Below are 25559 nucleotides of genomic sequence, written 5' to 3' on the forward strand. Positions count from 1 at the left end.
CATATAAGTACTTATACTATTACTATGGTTGATGCTGTTGTTCTCTGCTGATTCATCCCTGCTACCCACCTCCAACTGGTTCACCTTCCTTCTCCCCTCCCCACCCCATTCTATCACCTCTTCAAATATAGCCTGTTTTCTCTTCTGTTCATCTTACATAGTCTCACCATTACTTGGCCCTACTGAAACTGCTTTTTTGTTCCCTGTCCCACTCCCCACAAGTCAGTTTAAGCTTTCTCCATCCTTTTGGGCAAGGGATGCACTTTCTGTTTACTGTGAAAACTGAGTATATCTATCCAAAATATCCTTTTTCTTCTTTCACTTTAATTTCCTTGTATTCGCATTCTCCTGTCTACTTCAAATATCCACTCTTCCCTTCTGCCTCAAAGGAAGGTGCATTTCTTCTGTGGCTAACCCCTCCATCTCTAATTTTTATTCCACTCTTCCTTTGGGAAAAGGCTTCACTACAAATAACAGACAATCCCTTAAAAACAGCTTTTTTTTTTTTTAAGGTGGGGTGTTTTCTCAAGTGAAAGAATTTTGTATAGTAGGATGTTTGGGGCTGATATGGCAGCTCTACCATATTGCCAGGGACCTTTGTTCCTTCTTTTCCCTGCTCTGCCACCCCTGAACTATGGCCTTTATCCTCATGGCCCAAAATAGCTGCCTGAAAACCAGCCAAAATAATTTTCCTAGGCAGTAAAATTAAGTTGAAGAAGGCAAAGTGGTGGGGGAGGGGAGGGCTCTCCTTTTTAAGGAGACTTCCCTGAAGAACTACAGAACACTACATTTTGGCCAAAACTTAGTCAATTAACCACATATAGCTGTGAGGCAGGCTATGCAAGGAGCTATTTCACTGGGTGGCAATGCAGCCACCTAAAAATAAAAATCTGTGTTCTGATAGTTTAAGGGGAAAAAAATGGTTTTCCTTACTAAAGAAGTTGGGGAGAAAAAACTTGGTGAGGAACCTATGCTTTCTTATCTCCAACAACAGTTCCATTTACCTGCTTCTTCAGCCTCTTTTCATTCCCCTCAGACATGTTCCACCCTTCATCCTAAACGAAAACCAAGATTCTCTTGATTATGGAAATTTTCTTCCTTTCACTGCAAAATTTCTTTTCTTGCTCTCCTTTACAATTTATTTTTTTCTTCTCATTCCCAATCTCTACTTATCATCTCTTCAGACTATACAGCTTCCTAACTAGTCTCCCAGTTCGCAGGGCACTTAATATTTTACCCCAACAGTTCGTTTTATTTATAATTAACTACGCCAAAAACACATTAAGTATTTTTGTAAAAAATATATAATAATGCAAAAATCTCCCTCGGGCACACCCACGGCGACATTAAAACGTTTAATTACTGAACAAAATGCGAGGACGGAGAGTGGGGAAGATGTTACTTTCCAATGCGTCCATGTCGACGAGGATGAAAGCCCTACGTCACTGCAGGTTTCGCAGCCTCACGTAGGACTCTCCCCACAAAAAGTTCCTGTTTCTCCTGTAGGGCTAGAGTAAACGTAAAACCGCGCTTCTTCCGGAACTCTATCTGCCACAGCCCCTAACCACCTGGCTACAAGAAAAAGGTACAAGATTCTCGCGAGCGTCGGACGATAACTCGAGCGGTGCGCTTCTCTGACGTATTTCCGGGACGCCGGAGTAGAGGAAAACTGCAGTGCGTGCTGGGGAAGCAGGAGCTGGGAAGATGGTGGTCACTAGGTCGGCGAGGTCTCGGGCCTTGATCTCGATCTCGGCCGCTGAAAGCTCGCCACAGAAGGTGAGATATCTCCTTTTCTCTCGTCCCTTCGCAGAGCGTCGCTTGTGGAGTTGGAGCAGCACAAAAGTCGCAAGGGTCTCGCGGATAGTTAAGAAAGGCGGGGAGGGCCGGATGTTGCCGCGCACTGCTTCGTATCGGGCCCGGTGCCGGCGCTAAGCGCCTTACCTGTAGTGTTCTGTTTAGTCCTCGCTACGTTTTTTTAAGGCAGTTCTTAATAAGAAACAGAAAGGTTAGGTAAGTTACTACTGGTCGTTCAGCTCCGGGATACGGATGAAGAACTCAGACATTTTAACCTTAAGATTAGCATCTTACCAAGGAGGGCTAATTTCGGCCACCATGCGTGGACTTCATTTGGCGGGGTTGGAGGGTAGAGCACCGTTTTTACTGGGAAGGCCCGCGGCAGCTCGCACCACCTTGTTCTGTTCTTTATGGCTGCGGTGACGTCGCTTGGTGACTTTCGGGGGCGCTAGTCGTTTACTGCCTTATTCTCATTTGGGGGCGGGAAGGGGAACGGAGTGTCATTTCTCTTGTAGGTAAAGGCGAGAGCAGCGACCAATACCATAGATTACTAAACACATCTTTGCTTAGACAGTTAGTATTGTCTTTCTCTTTTCTTCCCCTCTATGAGGGTGGAGACATAAGTCCTCCTAGCATGTTTAACTTTGAGCGGAGAAAATTCTCCTTTGGCCAGGACTCGGGTGAGGGGATGAGGCAAGACCTTGTTAATGCAGTGTCGATTCAGTTGTTTTGTTTTTTTTGGTTTTGTTTTGTTGTCATATTTTTTTTTGCATTAATTTTGACTTTTTATAAACAGCATTAAAGTTTTCTGAATACTGAGTTTTTTTAGTGCTCTCCTAAATTTTGCTTTTGAGGGGAGTGCCTCACTCACTTTGCCTTAGTCCCAGCCCTACCTAAATTAATTGCATTGTGTTTTACCATCTTGCAGAAGTCTGCTGGAGATGGAATTACCAGGAGTAAAATTGAAGAGCATCCAGAAAGCAAGAAGGAATCCCAGTCCCATGTCCCTAGTACTGCTGAATCACCTACTACCCAGAAACAAAGTCCAATCCCTAGAACTTGTAAAACTGGAAAGAGGAAAAGCAGAACTGAGGCCTCCTTACCAGAGATGATTGTTGAACCAGCTACTGATGGGGAGACCTCTGAAGCAGAGTCAAATTGTTCTGTGTCTGAGCTCCAGGATCACATTTTAAGAGTAACTAGGAGAAGGCAGATATTAGTTCCACACACCCCTGTGTCCAGTGTTAGGAAAAGACTGAAAATAACTCCCATAAATGAGTCACATACTAAAGAAGTTTCTGAAGCAGAATCTCATATTTCAGGTATTTCTAGAATTGTGCCTTGCACAGTAGTAACTACAAGAACCAGAAAGTATAAGGCTAAATTCATAACAGATCCAAGCCAAGAATCACACACACAAGATATTTCTGATGCTGAGTCTTCATGCTCAGACATTTCTCCATTTTCAGGAATTGCAACTGGGAGAACAACCAGGAGTATGCAGGGGAAATTAGAGGCACAGATTGAGGAGAAAGATTCTGAGAGTATACCAGAAAATGAAAAGCAAATCACAGCTACACTTATGAATTCAGAGGATTCAGATACCAGACAAACTTCTCAGTTACTAGCAAATTCTATTGCTCAAATAAACAAGACAGACTTCTGTAAAAATGAAACTTACAATGATTTTGATGATGATTCCTTCCATGGAAATTCAGAAAAAATACTAACAGTGCAAAAACGTCCAAGTTTTAATGTAAGTAAGGGCGAAAGGGCCAATGTTACAGCTCTAAAAGAAATAACAAAGCAGAATTCTAAGAGTTTGGATGAAGAAGCTAAAGGAATAATAGATGAGGGAAAAGAAACTAATCAGGAAAGTTCTCAGTTGAAGAGTCTGTCTGAACTTCAGGACACTGGACTTCAGCGTTTCGCCTCTCAAAGTCATTCAACCCCCCGAACTAACAAAACCACATCAGAGTCCGCATATCTGAACCATGAGGCTATAATGAAATCATTAGCTCGAACATTTGCAGTTGTGGAAGTAGACAGATGGGATGAAGAGAAAGAACACACCTTAAAAACAAGTGACTTGGTGCAGTGTGATGATGGTGGTAATAGTGATAATGAGAGAGAAGACTGCACAGTTACAGGTGTTACCAAAGACATAAACAATGAAAAGAATGCAGATTATGAATATAGTACAAAATTATACACATCTCAGGATAAGGATGATTCTGTTTTATTAGTTCTCAGCAGTGATGAAAGCCAGCACTCTGAAAACAGTGAGAACGAAGAGGACACCGTGTGTTTTCTTGAAAACGGTAGTCAAAGGGAGTCATCGAATAGCGACTCAGGAAATATGTCACGTGACAATGCATTGTTTGTAATTGACACAACTCCTGGATTGAGTGTTGATAAAAATTTTTACTTGGAAGAGGAAGAGAAGGCAAGTGAGGCTGCCATTGAGAAAGAACAAGAAGAGCAGGAGGAAGAAGAGGATGAAAAAAGTGAAGAAGATCCATCAGACTATGACATAAGTAAAAATAATGAGCTCAGTGATGAAGAGGACATACTGAATAACACAAAATCTAAACTGTAAGTTACACCTTATTTTTAAAAGTAAATTTTTGGTACATATGTTAAGTAGCTAATTTGCCATAAAAATATAAAATATCAGAAAGCAATGGGAATTGAGGGGAAAATGATTGCATCATAGTCTTTACTGAAGAGCTGTTCTATCCAGCATTTTCTTTGTCTCTGTGGGTGCTTTTGTTATTCATATTTTTCCCACCATTGAGATCTAAAAGTGCTCCTTTTGGTGATATATTAGAAATCAACTGATAACAAGGTTTTCCTGCATGATTCTTAAGAGCATCATAAAAGCGGGGGGGAAACTAACTTGTTTTTTTTCCTATATGTTAATTGTAAGAAATTGAACAATACAGAAAATAATCACCTATAATCCATTACCCTTTGACAAGTGCTACTGTGGGGAGGGGGTGGGGAAGTTTAGTTTGTCTAAACTAAATTTAAATTGGTTTCTCCTAGGCTCAAGGCCCCCTGATGACAGTGTATCCACTGGAAATATAGGGAATGTAAGGAACTGTACCTTAACATGCTCAGTTTTCACTCTGAATCAATGAAATCAATCTAAGGCTGGGCTGGAGCATATATATATTTTAAAAGCCATCCCCAGGTTAATACCAATAAGTCCAAGTATACATACTTACAGAAAGAATTGCATTTAAAAGACCTAATGTAGCAGGAGACCAGGTCAATTGCAAAACCTTCTGATATGATAGATATGGGGTATTACGTAGGTATTTTGAGAAGGCTCCAGTGGAAGATAATGGATGCTTATTTCTGTTTAAGACACTGGTTTAGAGGCACTACCAAATGCCCTTAGTTGCTCAGAATAACATTGTAAATTGGATAAACTGAAAGTTCAGAGTACAAGAATCTTTTTGACTTTAGAGGTAAAGATGGGTATGTTTATTAACTCACTACCTATCATCAGGTTGAGCTGGATTACCAGATGCTTCCATTTTCTGTAATTTTTTCTTTATGAAATCTATTGGCATATTATATGCCCTTTAATCAAAAACTAGTTTTAAAAATCTGGGGAATACATTTGGATGTGCTCCCTGAAAATTCATTTAATTCATTATTCATCCCAGGGTGTCTTCTAAATGACTTTACTAATAGATTTAAAATAGATTTGTTCAGTTTTTTAGGAATCATTCATTGTAAAAAAAAAGATGTATTTTTGTCATTGATGGTAAAAGAGTAAAGAAGAAAAAGTTTTAAAAGACATAGTGTTATTTCCATTTTTATTTAATTACTAGATTATTAAGTCAAAATTTCTCTTTCAGTCTAAAGTTGACAAGCAGCAGCATAGATCCTGGTCTGAGTATCAAGCAGTTGGGTGGTTTATATATTAACTTCAATGCAGACAAAATAAAGTCTAACAAGAAAACCCCAACACAGATCAAGGAGAAGAAGAAAAATGAGGTAAGTTAAATGAACTAATCAGTTACTTCTAGAAATGATTAGTCCTTGGTAAAGATTTAATTTCCCTATAGTGGAACCACTGTAGCCTAATATGCTCCCTTTTTCGCTGTCTATCCACAACATTCTCTCTCTTTTTTTAAAAAATAAAATTTAAAGATCTATAAAAAAAGATGTTTGAAAACAAAGCAATAAAGAATCAGTATTCCTGTCCTTGCACCCACCAATTATGATCCCAGGAATTGTGTTTTCTTCTCTTTTCTTTCTATGTATTCAGTTCTTAACTGTTTTGGACCCTTTTTGCAGATCTGAAAGCTATGAGTGTTGACACTTCCCCCACGAGAAAGAAAAAAAAAGCACATGTGCACATACTCACAAAATTTTACATATACTTTCGGAAGGAGTCACTGTCAGGGTAGCCTCATCCAAACTCTTAGCTTCAGCAACCACCTTTACAGTCTGCTCCCAAAGCTATGTTTTCTAGCCTTGATGCCCCTTAACTTGAGATCATGAGATCCCAGGTGCCTATTATCTGTTCATACAGATGTGCTCAGGCACTTAATCTCACTAATTCCCCTTCTCTTTCCTCTCTGAACCAGCTACTACTCTTGTATTCTCTAGCAGGCTAGTAATACTAAAATCTCTTTCTCTTTTGCAGTCAATCACCAAGCCTCAGGTGATACCTCTTATACACGTTTCTACTCTGTTCCCTTCTTTTCATCCCCACTGTCAACTGGCTACTGCCATCGCTTATTTATCTTTCCTCCACTTTCTTTGTTCTTCAAACCATCCTCCATATACCTGCTAGATTTCTGAAACCATAAATTTTACCATGCTATTCTGCTTAACTCTTCAGAGCCTTCATGGTGCCTCTGTACCTCTAGCCCCATCTGTCAGCCCACTGCATTCTTGCAGTTCAATACTACGATAGCACCTGTGCTTTCCCAGGCCTCTCCAGAGATCATTGATCACTGTCTTTGGGAAACATTCCTTGGTCCAAGCCCTTCCCCTCTACCTCCTGTGTACTTCTGTAATACCCAGTATAGATCTGATTTATTGGTTGGTTGTTAGAATTGTTGGAAGTATCATCTTTTATCTTAGTATCCCTAAATAGCATTTCTCAGCCATATCACTACTGAATTTTTGGGCCTAATGGTTTTTTGTTGTGTGAGATGCCCTGTGCTTTGTAAGATATTGAGCAGCATCCTTGGCCTCTACCTATTAGGTGCCAGTAGCACTCTGTCCCCACCCAAGATCAAATATGTTTCCAGACATTGCCAAATTGCTCTCACTTGAGAACTACTTTCCTGGAGCCTAGTATAGTATTTGACATACAGCAAGCTCTAAATAATTATCGGTAAAAATAAATGTCACGTTATCTTTTCTGAATGATAGGAAAGCCTAGACAGCTACTGTACGACCTAGAAATTTCTAGACCGAAACCTGAAGTGGGTGACTGACTATTAGTTTCTGAAATTGATCATTTTATATGTTACTGGCCAAACTAATGGCTGGAGCTCTTTTCCTGTGAACTATCTTGATGGCTAATGAGCAGTATTACCTGTTTCTTGTGCCAGAGAAAATAATTACTCAGGTTCCTTTTAATCATCCTAGGCAAGTTAAAAAGATGCAGAAGTCATTTTGGAAAAAATTTCATGATAGGACTACATAAAATTTAAAAACATACATGACTGAAAACACCTTAAACCTCAAAGACAAGTAAAAGACCATAGGTTAATATCACTAAGAAACAAAATAAATTACTCTGAAATAGTAAGAAGACAACTCTATAGAAAAATGAAAAAGAGCCCAGTCTAGGCATTCCATAATGCCCAGTGTTGGTGGAGGTGTTAAGAAAGGGCCACTGTTCTGTTAGGAGTTTAAGCTACACTATTTGAATGCAAGGCAGTTTCGCAGTGTCTGTCAGGTTTTAAATGGCAACTTTGGGATCTGTTTCACAGAAATAATCACAAGTATGAAGAGATGATGTTTATAATATTTAATGGGAAAAACAAGACTGTTAAACTAAATGTTAAAAGAAAGGAAAAAGTATGTAACTGAAATTCAGTGCCATTTTGCTATTAAACAATAAAGTTGATCTATATCTGAAAAGGTTTTGAAATGGCAGCTAAGATGTTAATTTGCAAAAAGCAGATGTAGATTAATATGGAGATGATCTCATAAAATGTATATAGTTTAATCAAAATTTATATTGCTGTTTTTAATCTGTTAATGATTTATCTGGGCTCTTCAGATCACAAGCTGTTTTACCAATACCAAGAGAACTTACTACACACTAGTCAGGACTTCTTCAGGGATTTCATGGGTTATTAAAACATTGTTTCTGTTGTGTTTTTTTTCCAGTTGTCTGGTGCAGGTGGCCGGTTGTAAACCATTATATACAAGTGGACACATTAATATAAATTTGATATGTGTGGATTCAGATTAGAAAAAAAAATTGAGATGAATCATCTCTACTATAGATTCCCTAAAATAATCCTTCAGTTTGCCCCCTAAAACATTTTTTAATTGAAATAATTTACGAATTTAAGGACACGGACAACTTTGCAATAGTATAACTATGGTATAAAATAGGTTAATATATTTGGAGTTATCTTCAACATGGAGGATATTTCCTATAATAGTCAAAAACATTGAAAAGTTATGTAATCTGTTATTTAAAAACCAGTTTAATATTTTCATAGCTTCTGCAGAAAACCATCATTACTCCTGATTTTGAAAAAAAAGACTGTGTCCCACCATATAGTGAATCCAAGTTTCAACTTCAGAAAAAACGCAGAGTAAGTACAGTAACTTATTTAGAATGTTTAGATTTGACTGTATTTCTTCAGCTTCTACAACATGGTTGTACAAAATTATATATACATATGTATATCTCTGAGGTTCCAAAGAAAATTATCACACATGTAAAGGCCCATAAAATATGATTCCATAAACATTTTATATGGACTTTTACATGTTTGCATCAAAGCATCGTAGGTAGGGATAGCCCTTTTTTTTTTTTTCCTCTTGTCTTAAAAACACTGACCAACAGCCTGCAGGCTCACTGTCCACACCTCTTACAAGTACCACTAAGGCTAGGAGTTCTGTAGTAGGCTGTTGTAGAGAATTTAATATAGGTGAATAAAAACACCGGGTCTTTTTAGTCTGTCAAGTGACAGATAGAATCCACTTTATTAAAATGAAGGGGATTTTTTTCCATCTGTCATCTCAGCAGGCGTAAGAAGTTATCAAGAGGGCTTGGAAGAAAATTGAGGATGGTACTCCAGTAACGACTTTTCACTAATATGGAGCATTTTTTATACTACCTGGCACTCAAATATTTGTTTTATGAATGTAACAATAATTTAAATAATTTGCTAGGAGTTTTCATAAGAATAGCAGTTTTTAATTTTACTTTAGAAATAATGAACATTTCTGTCCTGTTGAAGTGAGTGGCTTTATGAGACTCCTAGGGGATTTAAATAAAAGTGTTAATGTTTACTTATAAGTTCCAGAGGTGAAATAGTTTTTAACTATTATAATGGGCTATTTTAGACAGTAAAAATTGGAACTGTGGATTATTCTCCTAACAGATTGGCCAGTAACTTGCGCTAAGAAATCTTTATTTTGAAACTGATAATGCTATATTTAATTTACCAGAGGAATCACTTTTGTGATTTGACTCAATTCCTCTTATGTAAGGTGAAGACTCTGGAGACTAATACTTTCTGTAAAGTAACCTCTTTGTTTTGAATTTGTAAATTTTTCTTTATGCATGATTTTGAGAGAGATGAGTTATAATTTATATTCTTTGCCAAATAAAGTTAGAATGCTTATTTTTGAAATCTGAATTTCAGAAAGAGCGACAAAAAACAGCAGGTGATGGCTGGTTTGGTATGAAAGCTCCAGAATTGACAGATCAACTTAAAAATGATCTCAAAGCACTGAAGATGAGAGCCAGCATGGACCCAAAAAGATTTTATAAGAAGAATGATAGAGACGGCTTCCCCAAGTATTTCCAGGTATGAAGCAAACAGAATAATGGTACTGATATTTTATCAATTTTAGTTTGGAAAGCATTATAGTGATCTTTTTATTTATTCTTAAAATAGATGAATATTTGCAAAGTGTATACCTAAGGTATGGGCCGTATCTGCTTAGGCCATACGATAATGGCCAGGGTCCAAATCAGATAGCAACCAGTTGGTAATGGGTTTTTGTATACTCAGTATTAAAAATAGTAACTGGCTTCTCAGGTCAACTCTAAAATTTACTGAACCTATAAGATGGTTTAGCATATGTTTCTATTTCCTAATGCTGCCAGAATGCAAAACACCAGAAATGGATTGGCTTTTTTTTTTTTTTTTTTTTTTAATCATCATTTTATTGAGATATATTCACATACCACGCAGTCATACAAAACAAATTGTACTTTCGATTGTTTACAGTACCATTACATAGTTGTACATTCATCACCTAAATCAATCCCTGACACCTTCATTAGCACACACACAAAAATAACAAGAATAATAATTAGAGTGAAAAAGAGCAATTGAAGTAAAAAAGAACACTGGGTACCTTTGTCTGTCTGTTTCCTTCCCCTGCTTTTCTACACATCCATCCATAAACTAGACAAAGTAGAGTTTGGTCCTTATGGCATTCCCAATCCCATTGTCACCCCTCATAAGCTACATTTTTATACAACTGTCTTCGAGATTCATGGGTTCTGGGTTGTAGTTTGATAGTTTCAGGTATCCACCACCAGCTACCCCAATTCTTTAGAACCTAAAAAGGGTTGTCTAAAGTGTGCGTAAGAGTGCCCACCAGAGTGATCTCTCGGCTCGTTTTGGAATCTCTCTGCCACTGAAGCTTATTTCATTTCCTTTCACATCCCCCTTTTGGTCAAGAAGATGTTCTCCGTCCAACGATGCCGGGTCTACATTCCTCCCCGGGAGTCATATTCCACGTTGCCAGGGAGATTCACTCCCCGGGGTGTCTGATCCCACGTAGGGGGGAGGGCAGTGATTTCACCTTTCAAGTTGGCTTAGCCAGAGAGAGAGGGCCACATCTGAGCAACAAAGAGGCATTCAGGAGGAGACTCTTAGGCACAAATATAGGGAGGCCTAGCCTCTCCTTTGCAGCAACCGTCTTCCCAAGGGTAAAACTTATGGTAGAGGGCTCAACCCATCAAACCACCAGTCCCCTGTGTCTGTGGTCATGTTAGCAACCATGGAGGTGGGGTAGGCGAATACCCCTGCATTCTCCACAGGCTCCTCAAGGGGGCACTACATCTTTTTTTTTTTTTCCTTGTTTTTCTTTTTTCTTTTTTTTTTTTTTTAACTTTCCCTTCTTTTTTAAATCAACTGTATGAAAAAAAAAGTTAAAAAGAAAACAAACATACAATAAAAGAACATTTCAAAGAGACCATAACAAGGGAGTAAGAAAAAGACAACGAACCTAAGATAACTGCTTAACTTCCAACATGTTCCTACTTTACCCCAAGAAAGTTACATAATATAGCAACATTTCTGTGAACTTGTTCCTACTATATCCATCAGAAATTAACAGACCATAGTCATTCCTGGGCATCCCCAGAACGTTAAATAGCTTATCTGTTCTTCTTGGATTATTGTTCCCCCTTCCTTAATTGCTCTCTACTGCTAGTTCCCCTACATTCTACATTATAAACCATTTGTTTTACATTTTTCAAAGTTCACATTAGAGGTAGCATATAATATTTCTCTTTTTCTGCCTGGCTTATTTCACTCAGCATTATGTCTTCAAGGTTCATCCATGTTGTCATATGCTTCACCAGATCGTTCCTTCTTACTGCCGCGTAGTATTCCATCGTGTGTATATACCACATTTTATTTATCCACTCATCTGTTGAAGGACATTTGGGTTGTTTCCATCTCTTGGCAATTGTGAATAATGCTGCTATGAACATTGGCGTGCAGATATCTGTTCGTGTCACTGCTTTCCGATCTTCCGGGTATATACTGAGAAGTGCAATCGCTGGATCGAATGGTAGCTCTATATCTAGTTTTCTAAGGAACTGCCAGACTGACTTCCAGAGTGGCTGAACCATTATACAGTCCCACCAACAATGAATAAGAGTTCCAATTTCTCCACATCCCCTCCAGCATTTGTAGTTTCCTGTTTGTTTAATGGCAGCCATTCTAACCGGTGTTAGATGGTATCTCATTGTGGTCTTAATTTGCATCTCTCTAATAGCTAGTGAAGCTGAACCTTTTTTCATGTGTTTCTTAGCCATTTGTATTTCCTCTTCAGAGAACTGTCTTTTCATATCTTTTGCCCATTTTATAATTGGGCTGTCTGTACTATTGTCATTGAGTTGTAGGATTTCTTTATATATGCAAGATATCAGTCTTTTGTCAGATACATGGTTTCCAAAAATTTTTTCCCATTGAGTTGGCTGCCTCTTTACCTTTTTGAGAAATTCCTTTGAGGTGCAGAAACTTCTAAGCTTGAGGAGTTCCCATTTATCTATTTTCTCTTTTGTTGCTTGTGCTTTGGGTGTGAAGTCTAGGAAGTGGCCGCCTAATACAAGGTCTTGAAGATGTTTTCCTACATTATCTTCTAGAAGTTTTATGGTACTTTCTTTTATATTGAGATCTTTGGTCCATTTTGAGTTAATTTTTGTGTAGGGGGTGAGGTAGGGGTCCTCTTTCATTCTTTTGGCTATGGATATCCAACTCTCCCAGCACCATTTGTTGAAAAGACCATTATGACTCAATTCAGTGACTTTGGGGGCCTTATCAAAGATGAGTTGGCCATAGATCTGAGGGTCTATCTCTGAATTCTCAATTCAATTCCATTGATCTATATGTCTATCTTTGTGCCAGTACCATGCTGTTTTGGCAACTGTGGCTTTATAATAAGCTTCAAAGTCAGGGAGTGTAAGTCCTCCCACTTCGTTTTTCTTTTTTAGAGTGTCTTTAGCAATTCGAGGCATCTTCCCTTTCCAAATAAATTTGATAACTAGCTTTTCCAAGTCTGCAAAGTAGGTTGTTGGAATTTTGATTGGGATTGCATTGAATCTGTAGATGAGTTTGGGTAGAATTGACATCTTAATGACATTTAGTCTTCCTATCCATGAACATGGAATATTTTTCCATCTTTTAAGGTCCCTTCTATTTCTTTTAGTAGAGTTATGTAGTTTTCTTTGTATAGGTCTTTTACATCTTTGGTTAAATTTATTCCTAGGTACTTGATTTTTTTAGTTGCTATTGAAAATGGTATCTTTTTCTTGAGTGTCTCTTCAGTTTGTTCATTTCTAGCATATAGAAACATTACTGACTTATGTGCATTAACCTTGTATCCCGCTACTTTGCTAAATTTGTTTATTAGCTCTAGTAGCTGTATCGTCGATTTCTCAGGGTTTTCTAGATATAAGATCATATCATCTGCAAACAATGACAGTTTTACTTCTTCTTTTCCAATTTGGATGCCTTTTATTTCTTTGTCTTGCCGGATTGCCCTGGCTAGCACTTCCAGCACAATGTTGAATAACAGTGGTGACAGCGGGCATCCTTGTCTTGTTCCTGATCTTAGAGGGAAGGCTTTCAGTCTCTCACCATTGAGTACTATGCTGGCTGTGGGTTTTTCATATATGCTCTTTATCATGTTGAGGAAGTTTCCTTCAATTCCTACCTTTTGAAGTGTTTTTATCAAAAAGGGATGTTGGATTTTGTCAAATGCTTTTTCAGCATCTATTGAGATGATCAATTGATTTTTCCCTTTTGACTTGTGAATGTGTTGTAATACATTGATTGTTTTTCTTATGTTGAACCATCCTTGCATGCCTGGAATGAACCCCACTTAGTCATGGTGTATGATTTTTTTTAATGTGTCTTTGGATTCGATTTGCAAGTATTTTGTTGAGGATTTTTGCATCTATATTCATTAGGGAGATTGGCCGGTAGTTTTCCTTTTTTGTAGCATCTTTGCCTGGTTTTGGTATTAGATTGATGTTAGCTTCATAAAATGAGTTAGGTAGTGTTCCATTTTCTTCAATGTTTTGAAAGAGTTTGAGTAAGATTGGTGTCAGTTCTTTCTGGAAAGTTTGGTAGAATTCCCCTGTGAAGCCATCTGGCCCTGGGCATTTATTTGTGGGAAGATTTTTGATGACTGATTGGATCTCTTTGCTTGTGATGGGTTGGTTGAGGTCTTCTATTTCTTCTCTGGTCAGTCTAGGTTGTTCATATGTTTCCAGGAAATTGTCCATTTCTTCTACATTATCCAGTTTGTTGCCATACAGTTGTTCATAATATCCTCTTATAATTTTTTTAATTTCTTCAGGATCTGCAGTTATGTCTTCTTTTTCATTCATTATTTTGTTTATATGGATCTTCTCTCTTTTTGATTTTGTCAGCCTAGCTAGGGGCTTGTCAATCTTGTTGATCTTCTCAAAGAACCAACTTTTGGTGATATTTATCCTCTCTATTGTTTTTTTGTTCTCTATGTCATTTATTTCTGCTTTAATCCTTGTTATTTCTTTTCTTCTACTTGGTTTAGGATTGGTTTGCTGTTCATTTTCTAGCTTCTTCAGTTGATCCATTAGTTCTTTGATTTTGGCTCTTTCTTCCTTTTTAATATATGCGTTTAGTGCTATAAATTTCCCCCTTAGCACTGCTTTTGCTGCATCCCATAGGTTTTGGTATGTTGTGTTCTCATTTTCATTCGTCTCTATATATTTAGCAATTTCTCTTGCTATTTCTTCTTTAACCCACTGATTGTTTAGGAGTGTGTTGTTTAACCTCCGGGTATTTGTGAATTTTCTAAGTCTCTGATGGTTATTGACTTCTAATTGTATTCCACTGTGGTCAGAGAATGTGCTTTGAATAATTTCAATCTTTTTAAATTTATTGAGGCTTGTTTTATGTCCCAGCATATGATCTATTCAGGAGAAAGTTCCATGAGCACTAGAAAAGTATGTGTATCCTGGTGATTTGGGATGTAATGTCCTGTATATGTCTATTAAATCTAATTCATTTATCAGATTGTTTAGGTTTTCATTTTCCTTATTGGTCTTCTGTCTGGTTGATCTATCTATAGGAGAGAGTGATGTGTTGAAGTCTCCCACAATTATTGTGGAAACATCAATTGCTTCCTTTAGTTTTCCCAGTGTTTCTCTCATGTATTTTGTGGCACCTTGATTGGGTGCATAGACATTTACGATTGTTATTTCTTCTTGCTGAATTGCCCCTTTTATTAGTATGTAGTGGCCTTCTTTGTCTCTCAAAACATCCCTGCATTTGAAGTCTATTTTATCTGAGATTAATATTGCTACACCTGCTTTCTTTTGGCTGTGGCTTGCATGAAATATTTTTTTCCATCCTTTCACTTTCAGTTTCTTTGTGTCCCTGTGTCTAAGATGAGTCTCTTGTATGCAACATAGTGATGGTTCATTTTTTTTGATCCATTCTGCGAATCTATATCTTTTAATTGGGGAGTTTAATCCATTTACATTCAACGTTAAAACCGTGAAGGCATTTCTTGAATCGGCCATCTTATCCTTTGGTTTATGTTTGCCATATTTTTCCCTCTCTCCATTAATATCCTTTATTGTACCCATACCGAATCTCTTTAGTACTGAACCTTTCTCCAAGTCCCTCTGTCCTGTCTTTGTTTCTCTGTCTGTAGGGCTCCCTTTAGTATCTCCAGTAGGGCAGGTCTCTTGTTAGCAAATTCTCTCAGCATTTCTTTGTGAAAAATTTAAGCTCTCCCTCAAATTTGAAGGAGAGCTTTGCTGGATAAAGTATTCTTGGCTGGAAATTTTTCTCACTCAGAATTTTAAATATATCGTGCCACTGCCTTCTTGCCTCCATGGTGGCTGCTGAGTAGTCACTACTTAGTCTTATGCTGTTTCCTTTGTATGTGGTGAATTGCTTTTCTCTTGCTGCTTTCAGAACTTGCTCCTTCTCTTCTGTGTTTGACAGTGTGATCAGTATATGTCTCGGAGTGGGTTTATTTGGATTTATTCTATTTGGAGTTCGCTGAGCATTTATGATTTGTGTGTTTATGTTGTTTAGAAGATTTGGGAAGTTTTCCCCAACAATTTCTTTGAATACTCTTCCTAGACCTTTACCCTTTTCTTCCCCTTCTGGGACACCAATGAGTCTTATATTTGGACGTTTCATATTATCTATCATATCCCTGAGGTCCATTTCGATTTTTTCAATTTTTTTCCCCATTCTTTCTTTTATGCTTTCATTTTCCATTCTGTCATCTTCCAGGTCACTGATTCGTTGTTCAACTTCCTCTAGTCTTGTACTATGAGTGTCCAGAATCTTTTTAATTTGGTCAACAGTTTCTTTAATTTCCATAAGATCATCCATTTTTTTATTTAGTCTTGCAATGTCTTCTTTATGCTCTTCTAGAGTCTTCTTGATTTCCTTCATATCCCGTACTATGGTCTCATTGTTCATCTTTAGTTCTTTGAGTAGCTGCTCTAGGTGCTGTGTCTCTTCTGGTCTTTTGATTTGGGTGCTTGGGCTTGGGTTATCCATATCGTCTGGTTTTTTCATATGCTTTATAATTTTCTGTTGTTTTTGGCCTCGTGGCATTTGCTGAACTTGATAGGGTTCTTTTAGGGTTTGTAGACCTATTGAAGTCCTTATCTCTAATTTATCAGATCTACAGCTTTGTGGAGTACACTTTCTCTAACTAACCAGCAGGTGGCGTCCACAAGCCACCTGTTCTCCACAAGCCAGTTCTCCCCTGCTTAGCCTTTTTTTTTGTGGGTGGGGGAGTGAGTTTTGTGGGGCCCAATTGGTGTACCAAGCTTGCGTGTGTAGTTGGTGTTGCCTGCCCTGTATGTGGGGCGTGTTTCTGGGCAGTCGGGGAGGGGGGGTGGCCCTAACAATCAAATCTCCCTGATGATCCTAGAGTTTTAAAGCTGCTGCAATAGTCTAATCCTTCAGTTCAGTCCTGCCACAGTTTGTCTCTGCCACTGACCCACAAGTCTTTGGTATTGGCGTATGGCTCCTGAGACTTGCAAGTGGGCCCCTCTTCCAGGCCGTGCACCCCGGGTCCTCTGTTGAGGGATGACTGTACTATGTCACAGGTGAGTGCCGTCCCCCCAGGGCAGTTCTGGGCTGCTGGGCTGTGTAGGGAGGCTCCCAGTCTGCTCAAATGATGGGTGAATGGGGCTTTGTTAATTCACACTCCTCCACCTTCCCAGCTCTGGGACAATCAGCTGAGGTTGCAGGGAAGGCTAATGTCCACACCCAGTTTTGGGGTGTGTGCCTGTTATTTGAAGCACTTCCGTCACACTGGGTTGTCTGGGGCAGCTCTGGGCTATGGGGCTGGCGATGGGCAGGCGTGTTTCCTGTCCACCAGGATGGTGGCTGTGAGCGGACACCCCCCTTTTCTTGGGAAGTTGTGGTGTTTAGTGAATTTTCTCAGCCACTGGATTATTGCCTTTTGTCTCAGAGCTCTCTTAGTTCTGCTCTTGACTTGACGTGCCCAAATTACAATTCTTTGAAGCTTTCTGTATTGGGCTTCTTAGAGTAATTGTTTTAGAAAAAGAAAAAAGGATTAAAAATTAAAAAAAAAAGGGGCCCTCCTCAGAGATCTAATGGGTTATTGAAATGCTAATAGACAAAGCAACCAGGGCCATTAAGGAAAGGTCCACAGGGCAGAGAGATCAGCTTTTCTTCGGGATTTGCATATGCGCCTCAAGGCCTGAGCTCTGCCCTTCCCCTTTCTGTGTTCACCAGAACTCCAAAAATCCTCTGCTTTTATTTTGGAGTTTTTCGTGTTGTTTTTTTTTTTCTATGCCTGTCTCCTCTCTGCTGGGCTGGCAGCTCTCAGATTCTCTGGTGTCTGGTCTCAGTCTATCTATGGTTGGAGTTTGAATCAGTAGAATGAGTTTCCGAGAAGGGCTACCACTGCAGTTCTCCCTTCTCCTTCCCGGAGCTGGCAGCCCCTCCTCCCACGGGACTGAGCCTGGCAGGGAGGGGCGCGGGTCCCCTGGCCGCAAAAACTTACAGATTTCTCTGATCTCAGCAGTTCGACATTTTCATGAGTGTTGTATGAAGTATGCCCAAAGTCAGATTGCTCTGTGGTGTCCAGTCCACGCAGTTCCTGGGTTTCTGCCTACTTTCCTGGAGGAGTAACTAAAACTTACAGCTCACCAGTCTGCCATCTTGCCCCCTGGATTGGCTTTTATAAAGGGGATTTATTCGGTTACAAATTTACAGTTCTGAGGCCATAAAAGTGTCCAAATGAAGGCATAAACAAGAGGATACCTTCACTGGAGAAAGGTTTATGGCATTCGAAGCACCTCTGTTAGCTGGGAAGTCACGTGGCTGGTGACTGCTGGTCCTTTGCTCCTGGGTTCTGGTTTCAAAATGGCTTTCTCCAAAATGTCTCTGGGCTTCTGTCTCTCTTAGCTTCTCTCAGCTCTGCTTGCTTGTCTTGGGGCGTTTCTCTCTAAGCATCTGTGGGTCCTCTCTCAGCTTCTCCAGGGAAAACTCTGGGCTTCGTCTCTTAGCATCTCCAAGCATCTGGGTCTGTGTCGGCTTTCAGCTTCCCCCTGGGGACAAACTCTGGATTACATATCTTAGCTTCTCTCCAAAATGTTTCTCTCAGCTTCTCTCTTAAGTACTCCAGTGAACTAGTTATCCCATCCTGAATGGAACAGATAATACCTCCATGGAAATGATCTAATTAAAGGTCCCACCCAGAAAGATTGGATTAAAAGATCATGGTCATCTGGGATCCATAACAGTTTCAAACCAGTACATTATATATAAATAGTACTAGCCTAGGAGCAAGAATCCATGCAGGATGGAGGAGGAAAGCAGCAGTCATTTGCACCAATCCGTTCTTTTCAAGGTAGAGGGACATGCCTAGTCAGATCCCACAAGTAGCTTAAAAGTTGGTTTTCAAAGTGTTTTCATGAGAAAGCCCAGTTAATTAATCTTCTGGGACCACTCAAAGACATTTTGAGTTTCTGGAATATTTTTTTGTTACTCAATAGGATTACTGTAATAGTCTTTTGTCTACAGGTCTGCTTTCTCTTCTCATCCATCCTCCTTATTGTAGCCAGTCATCTATTTTTAAAAAATCTGTTCATATTATACCTCTGCTTAGAAATCTTCACTGATTTTTTATGGTCTATAGCATACAATCTATATCCCTTTACATCACTCTTCACAATCTGTACCCAACCCAGTTTACCAGCCCTTCTATTGTCGTATATTCCTTTTAAGCTTCAAGACACTCAGTTATCCTCTCTTCTCTGAACATGCACATACCAGTCTTTGTATTCTTTGACTTTGCATGTGCTTTGCTCTGCCTTTCCCACCTTGTTTGCTTGATGAAATACTACCCGTTCAAATCCAACATAAAATTTCACCCTTTGTGAAACTTTCCCTGCCTGCTTTTGGTAGAGTTGACCACTTAGTCTTCTGAGCATCTCCAGTACTTTGTTCAGCATATATTAGGTTGTGCTTTAATTTTTTGGTTACCTGTTTATTGATCTTAAGACTTTGGGCTCCTCACTAAGATGAACCAAGAACTAGATGATTTTTGTCTTTGTTTCCCTAACACTTGGCACAGTGCCTGGCACATAGTATACATTCTGTAAATTTTAATTGGTTGAATTTGTATGAACAAATGCAGTGATATTTGAGTAGGTTGTACAGTGGCAGCATTTATGATAATCTAGGTGATCAGATAGATTTGTTTTTGTGTCTGTTTCATTGAATTGGGAAACTAGGCAAAAAATAATATCTGTCTCACTTTTTTTCTCCGGTTACACTATTCCTCATGTATTTACTGGTCTTTTTAGCACTAAATTGCATAAAAGGAATCTTGAGTCTACTATAAACTCTTAACAAAATATCATTAGAACCATTGTGCTGACTGATTCATGGATTTATTTTGCTTAAAAAAATGGCTAAACCAACTTTGATACTGACCCAAAGTAAGCTTGTGTTCCATTCCTTTCTATAAATATACTTTGTTAGAGCCACCCTGAAATATGAAAGCAACTTGGTATCCAGGTATTGCATGACTTATTTCAGTCAATTGTTCATAGATTGGAACCATTGTTGACAATCCAGCTGACTTCTACCACTCACGAATTCCCAAGAAGCAAAGGAAAAGAACTATTGTGGAAGAACTGCTGGCTGATTCTAAGTTCAGAAGGTAGAGGAATTTATATTTCATTTTATAATATGTATGCTTCCCTTAAAATATGCATAAATTTTTAAAATGTCAGATAATTGTAAATGCTTTATGGTAGAGTGTCTCAACAGCAGCACTGCCAACATTTTCAACTAGATAGTTCTCCACTGGGGAGACTGTCCTGTGCATTATAGGGTGTTTAGCCCACTATATGAAAGCAGTACTCTCCCCTCCCCCCCCATTCAGACAACCAAAAATGTTTTGAGACATTTCCAGATTTACCCTAGGAGGCAAAAGTACTCTCAGTTGAGAACACTGGAGACAATTCTTTGACAAAGCTTGGTTTTAAAGGGAAAGAAAGGAGTGGGGCTAGAAGTAGGTATGGACTTAGAGGATTTTTATGATGAGAGCAATCTGAATATGTTTAAATGTCTGTAAAGCAGCTGAATATATATATAGGAGGAGAGAGCTTTAGCAGAAACATCTGCTAATGTCAGGATTGGCCTAATAGCAAAGGTTGAAATTACTTACAAAGGATTTAAAAAATAATGTAGTTGTATGACATAGAAAACAAATTTAGACTAAAGTGTTAGCTTTTTAAAGGCATTTAATGGGTCTAAGTAATTTTCTAAAAACCTTAGAAATAAAGTGTTCTTTTCTCACTCAGTAGTCTCTCCTTGGAAATCTCATCCCCACAGGACTTTCATTACAATCTGCATTACTGTTAAGTTCCAAATGTATATCTAGTCCAGACCCATATACCTAACTGCCACCTCAGGGCTGTCAAATGAATGTCTCAGAAGCACCTCAAAGTCAGTATATCTAAGAATTAACTTGGGGTCTCTCCTGACCTTACCCTCTCTGAAACCTAGTTTTCTCCTAATGCTCCTGTATCTCAGTAACTGAACAAACGGCATCACCATCCATACATTAGGGCAAGTCCTTGACACTCCCTTTCCTCTTGAATTCCATATTCTGAGTGTCATGGAGTTTCTCCATTTTTCCTAAATATTTCTCAAGCCTGCCTCTACATCCCCACAGAGGTATGGTGCTAACTGATTGAGTCTTTGCTTACCTAAGTGTTGACCACATATTGCAAATAAAAATTAACCTACGTGTTCTAATCTTTGATTAGCAATCTCAGAAATCACAGCAATGTTGATAATGTTTTCACTAAAAAAAAAATCCTAGATTAAGGAAGTTGGGATAGGAAACTAGAAATTTAGTAGAATGAAACTCAGACTTGCCGAGTAGAGATTATCTATCAATTGACTTTTTTTCCATACTTCAGTCATTTGGATACCACATTCATGTTTGCATTATCTGTATACATCTACTTTATTTTAAAAGGAAACTTTATAGTGCCTACCATCAGTGGGTTTGTTGTTGATATTTTTTCCTAGTGAACGTTAAATAAATTCATTACTTAAAATGAATAGCCTATTGCCTAAATTTATGTACCACATCATGTGAAACACTCAGCTAGCTCACCTCTCCATGGAATAGTTTAATCCCTTCTACAGCATTCTCAAGAGATTTTCTGGTCTCTCAATACTTTGAGATAGGGAACTCTGTACCTACTGAAGGCGTCATATGTTCATGAGTGACAGTATCTTAGGACAGAAGAAATAAGTGAAATATACAAGAGAAAAATGTGTGTGTGTTGAGTGGTTTTTTTCATTTTTAATTTAACTTAGGGTTGTTGCTGTGTTGCTGACTTCTTGTGGATTTGAGTGAGCTGTTAATAATAGTAGTTAATCCTCAGCCTTAGTAATTTTTTAAAATTTGAGTCTATATAACAGACACAGTGAAAGTGCCTTGGAACAAAGGCATTTTGTATGTTTTTAACTTTTCCTAACTCCTAATTACTTACTGACAACTCGGATTTTGCTGAAGCTCCTACCTACTACATTGCTAGAAATGCAGTCAATAGCAGCAGTTCTATTGTCTCAGGATCCTTCACACTCTTAAATTATTGAAGACCTAAAGAACTTTGATTTGGGGGAGTTATATATCTGTCAGTATTTATCATAACAGAAATTAAAACAATTCATTTTAAAATAACAAACCCATTTCATATTAACAAATATTTTATGAAAAATAACAAAACAGATAACTTAGTGAAAAATCTCTTTAATGTCCGGTTTAATTAAATACAGGGGAAGCCTTATATCTGTTTCTGCATTCAGTCTGTTGCAATACTATATACCATGTAGCCTCTGGAAAACTCCACTGTAGGATCAAGAGCAAATGAGAGTGAAAAAAGCCACTAATGCCTTAGTAGTATTATGCAAATAGTTTACTTGGTGGACTGACCCCTTGGAAGGGTCTCATCCCTGGACCACACTTCAAAAACCACTGGTCTATAATAATATTTCTTAAAGCCTCTAAAAAATATATATCATATTATATTTTCAGATAAATGGAGACTTTCTTGTTTTGCACTTTTATCCCACAAAAATGTTTAAAGCACTTGACATCTGGTAACTCTGCTGTGCAGTGGATATAATGCATGGGTCTCTAGAGGCTGAAAATTTTCAAATGCCTCCCCACTGCAGAGACTTGTCTACTGTTCTGTCCCCAACTACTACAGCTACTGACACATGGTGGCAACTTAGTATATAAGGGGAATAAACAGTGAAAACATCAAAATTTTTGAGGTTTAGAAGCTTCCTAAAAGGCATTGTTAGCAACTTAAAATGTCTGATGTGTTGTACTTTAAAACTTCAGGGTTTTTCTTTTTTCAGGTATAACCGAAGGAAGTATTCAGAGATCATGGCTGAAAAAGCAGCAAATGCAGCAGGAAAGAAATTTCGAAAGAAGAAGAAATTTCGCAACTAAGATTCACCAAGCAAATCATGATGTTTTACATCTCCCTTTATTTGCCAAAGATGTTTTAAAAACTAACACCATTACATAATTTAAAATAGATTGGCCCTGTTTGTATAGGGATTTCTGTTTGGAAAAAGTTCATTTGAGAGAGAATCACATGTCTCCTGGGATAAAAATAGGTGAATTTACAAGAGACTCACCTGGGCTTTAGATATTTAAGTGGAAAAAAGGAAAAGGAACATTAAACATTGTAAGATAATTAACATTTTTGTAAAGTTTTCAATTTTAAAGAAAATTGAATTAAAAGATGTTTAGAAAGCATAAAGTTTGCTAGCATGTTCAAAGAACTTTAAAAAAAATCATAGCTATATAAGTATCATAATTAATGTATGGCTTATAGTATGTGTGTTTCTTGAGGGGGTGGTTGTTGGATATGAAATGCCCTCTAGTCAGCTGTGAATTCAGAGCCAGAAAGTTGGTGAGTTTGAAATTTAGAGATTTGTGTCTCATGAAAGTGATAGTTGAAAGCAAAGGAATGATAAAAAGTATTCTTGGAGCATTAGAGATCTGCTTCTCATAAAAGTGACAGTTGAAAGCAAAGGAATGATAAAAAGTATTCTTGAAGCAAATACATGTTAGCTAAAGACCAAAGGACTAAATGAAGCTTGGGGAGTATAAATAGGACTTAAAAGATAAAGAAAACCACCTAGAAAGTTTGGACAGAAGGTAGAAACAACAGCTGAAGAGCTGTTTTCCTTCCTTGGCAACTGTGAAACAGGAGAGCAATTTGTTTTATCCAGATAAAATGTTGTGTTCCAAGAAAAATACAATTAAAACAATATAATTTTGACTTGGTCAGCTTGTCTCCATGGAATAAGGATCCTGATAAAGCTGCCTTTCTGGTACCCAATGTGGGTATTTGATCATTAATGCTTCTTGTAAAATCTCATTTTTTATATATACTGCTTGGGGTCACAAGCAACCTACAAATAGCAGAACTGATGACATTTATAGTTGGAATTAGGGAAGCATCTATGTCTACTCTCCTTTTATTTCAAGAATATGATGTTTTTATTTTCTACTGGGTAAAATAAGACCAGTATAAGAATTAAATAAAACAGTAAAAGTGACTGAGTTAATTTACCCTTTAAACTTTTTTCTTCCAGAAGGAGACAATGTCAGTAGAACATTTCTTCAACTTTTGCTACTATGGTGTGACAATGCCCAAAGTTATGATTCATTCAGTATAATACTTGCCTGTCTAGACATTGAGAAGTGGTCCAGTTATTAAGTCATGAGATATGGGTTAGCTTCTTAACTACCATTTGTCTTCTGGTTCATGAATGCAAAAACAGGTTGAATTATTCAGTTCTTCAAACCCTGCAGTTTTGACAAAGTTCGGCAATTTATTTTTGAGTGAACTAACAGTTGCCAAAGCAGTTTTTCTTATATTTAGAAGAAATTTTTTTTTAATGATTTTAATGTTATAGTGCATTTTAAAGGGAAAACACAATTACTAACCTCTGATCTTTTCCGCACAAAGCATCAATTAAAGCTTTCTGGATTGGAAAGCAGTGATGGGGAAAGAACATTGAACCTAAATTTTATGTTCAGCTCTTGTCAAATAATCCACCTTAGACTTCACAGTATGCCTTTCAAGTATTTATTTTTAGTTACATTTTTACATTCATGCTTTTGGACTTCTGTCTCCACTGAATAGTTTTTAATTTTATTTTGTTAATCCTATTTTGGTAAGCCACTGAAATAACTTTTGGAACAAAATACAAAGTTTTTAATGTATTTACCTCATTTGGTAAAGTCAACTGATACTATTCAACTAAAAAGCACCTAAAGTCACCTGTATTTACATTTATTATAAGGAGCTAACAACCTCAATAATAAACAGTGGTAGTATCTATAGCTTTTTCATTTCAAATGTGATCTTAAACTTATTTTCAAATCCTCAGCACTAATAAACAATAGTATCTAAAAATACAACTATAAAGGTCAGAAGGTAGAAAATTACCCAGAAAGAAGTCTTTAAAAAATCTTCAGCTCAATGCTCCTAGCCTTCTACAAATATCTGGATATTTGAATAATAGATAATTATGTCTTTAGAATGCTTTTTAAGCAAAGCAACTCAGTTGAGAAGTGGACTTGAGTGACTTTGGCCTGTGTCACTAACTTAGTTCACTTGCTGAACTTTTTAAAGCTTAGTGACTACCAGAAAATACCTTTACTCAACTAAAAAGCATTATAAAGTGTACAAAGTGCTGATATATTAGTGTGTGCTAGTGAAAGAAGAGCCTTAAAATAAACTTTAGTCTTGAAAGATTTCTAAGTATTCTGTTTTTATACCCCATCTTATTCCAAGAAGCTTTTAAGACAGCTTGTTAAAAAAACCACCTACAACAACTAGTTTTTTGTCTTGTTCTTTTAAATGAGGAAATTAGGGCTAGGAAAATGAGGACAGAAAAAAAAATAGTTGAAGCCAGGCTGAAGTTAAAACATCAGAATGGGTAAGAAACTACAGTTGAGAGAAGTAGGCTTTGGGTTTTCTAGCATCTAACATGAAAATCTTATTCAGTCATAAGATAAAAACAAACCAACTGCTCTAAAGAAACAACATTTTGGTTACTTAGACCTGAATCAATTAATTTAGTGAAGAGTTGTTTTTTTTTAGTTTTTTGTTGTTTTTTTTTTTTTTTTTATGAAATATATATACAGAAAAGTGATAATTTTCAAAGTACAATTTAACAAAT

The 25559-nt window shown here is 37.6% G+C and overlaps 1 protein-coding gene across 1 annotated transcript; it reads left to right on the forward strand.

Annotated features, from left to right (window-relative positions):
* Positions 1–1519: 1519 nt before the first annotated feature.
* On the forward strand, positions 1520–25133 carry DNTTIP2 (deoxynucleotidyltransferase terminal interacting protein 2). Its single transcript, XM_037826607.1, has 7 exons — positions 1520–1776; positions 2723–4389; positions 5667–5805; positions 8508–8603; positions 9663–9827; positions 19877–19986; positions 22713–25133. Exons 1-7 carry the CDS (start codon positions 1705–1707, stop codon positions 22804–22806), a joined length of 2343 nt encoding a protein of 780 aa, XP_037682535.1. The 5' UTR covers positions 1520–1704; the 3' UTR covers positions 22807–25133.
* Positions 25134–25559: the final 426 nt, after the last annotated feature.

This window comes from Choloepus didactylus, chromosome 2, assembly GCF_015220235.1.
Source record: "Choloepus didactylus isolate mChoDid1 chromosome 2, mChoDid1.pri, whole genome shotgun sequence".
Lineage (NCBI taxonomy): Eukaryota > Metazoa > Chordata > Mammalia > Pilosa > Megalonychidae > Choloepus > Choloepus didactylus.

Excerpts from the sequence above, each read along its gene's own strand:
- DNTTIP2 (XM_037826607.1), top strand. The coding sequence starts at position 1,705 with ATGGTGGTCACTAGGTCGGCGAGGTCTCGGGCCTTGATCTCGATCTCG. Across the intron at positions 5,806-8,507 it reads AGGAGAAGAAGAAAAATGAG|CTTCTGCAGAAAACCATCAT; the intron begins GTAAGTTAAATG and ends ATATTTTCATAG. Across the intron at positions 19,987-22,712 it reads GCTGATTCTAAGTTCAGAAG|GTATAACCGAAGGAAGTATT; the intron begins GTAGAGGAATTT and ends TTCTTTTTTCAG.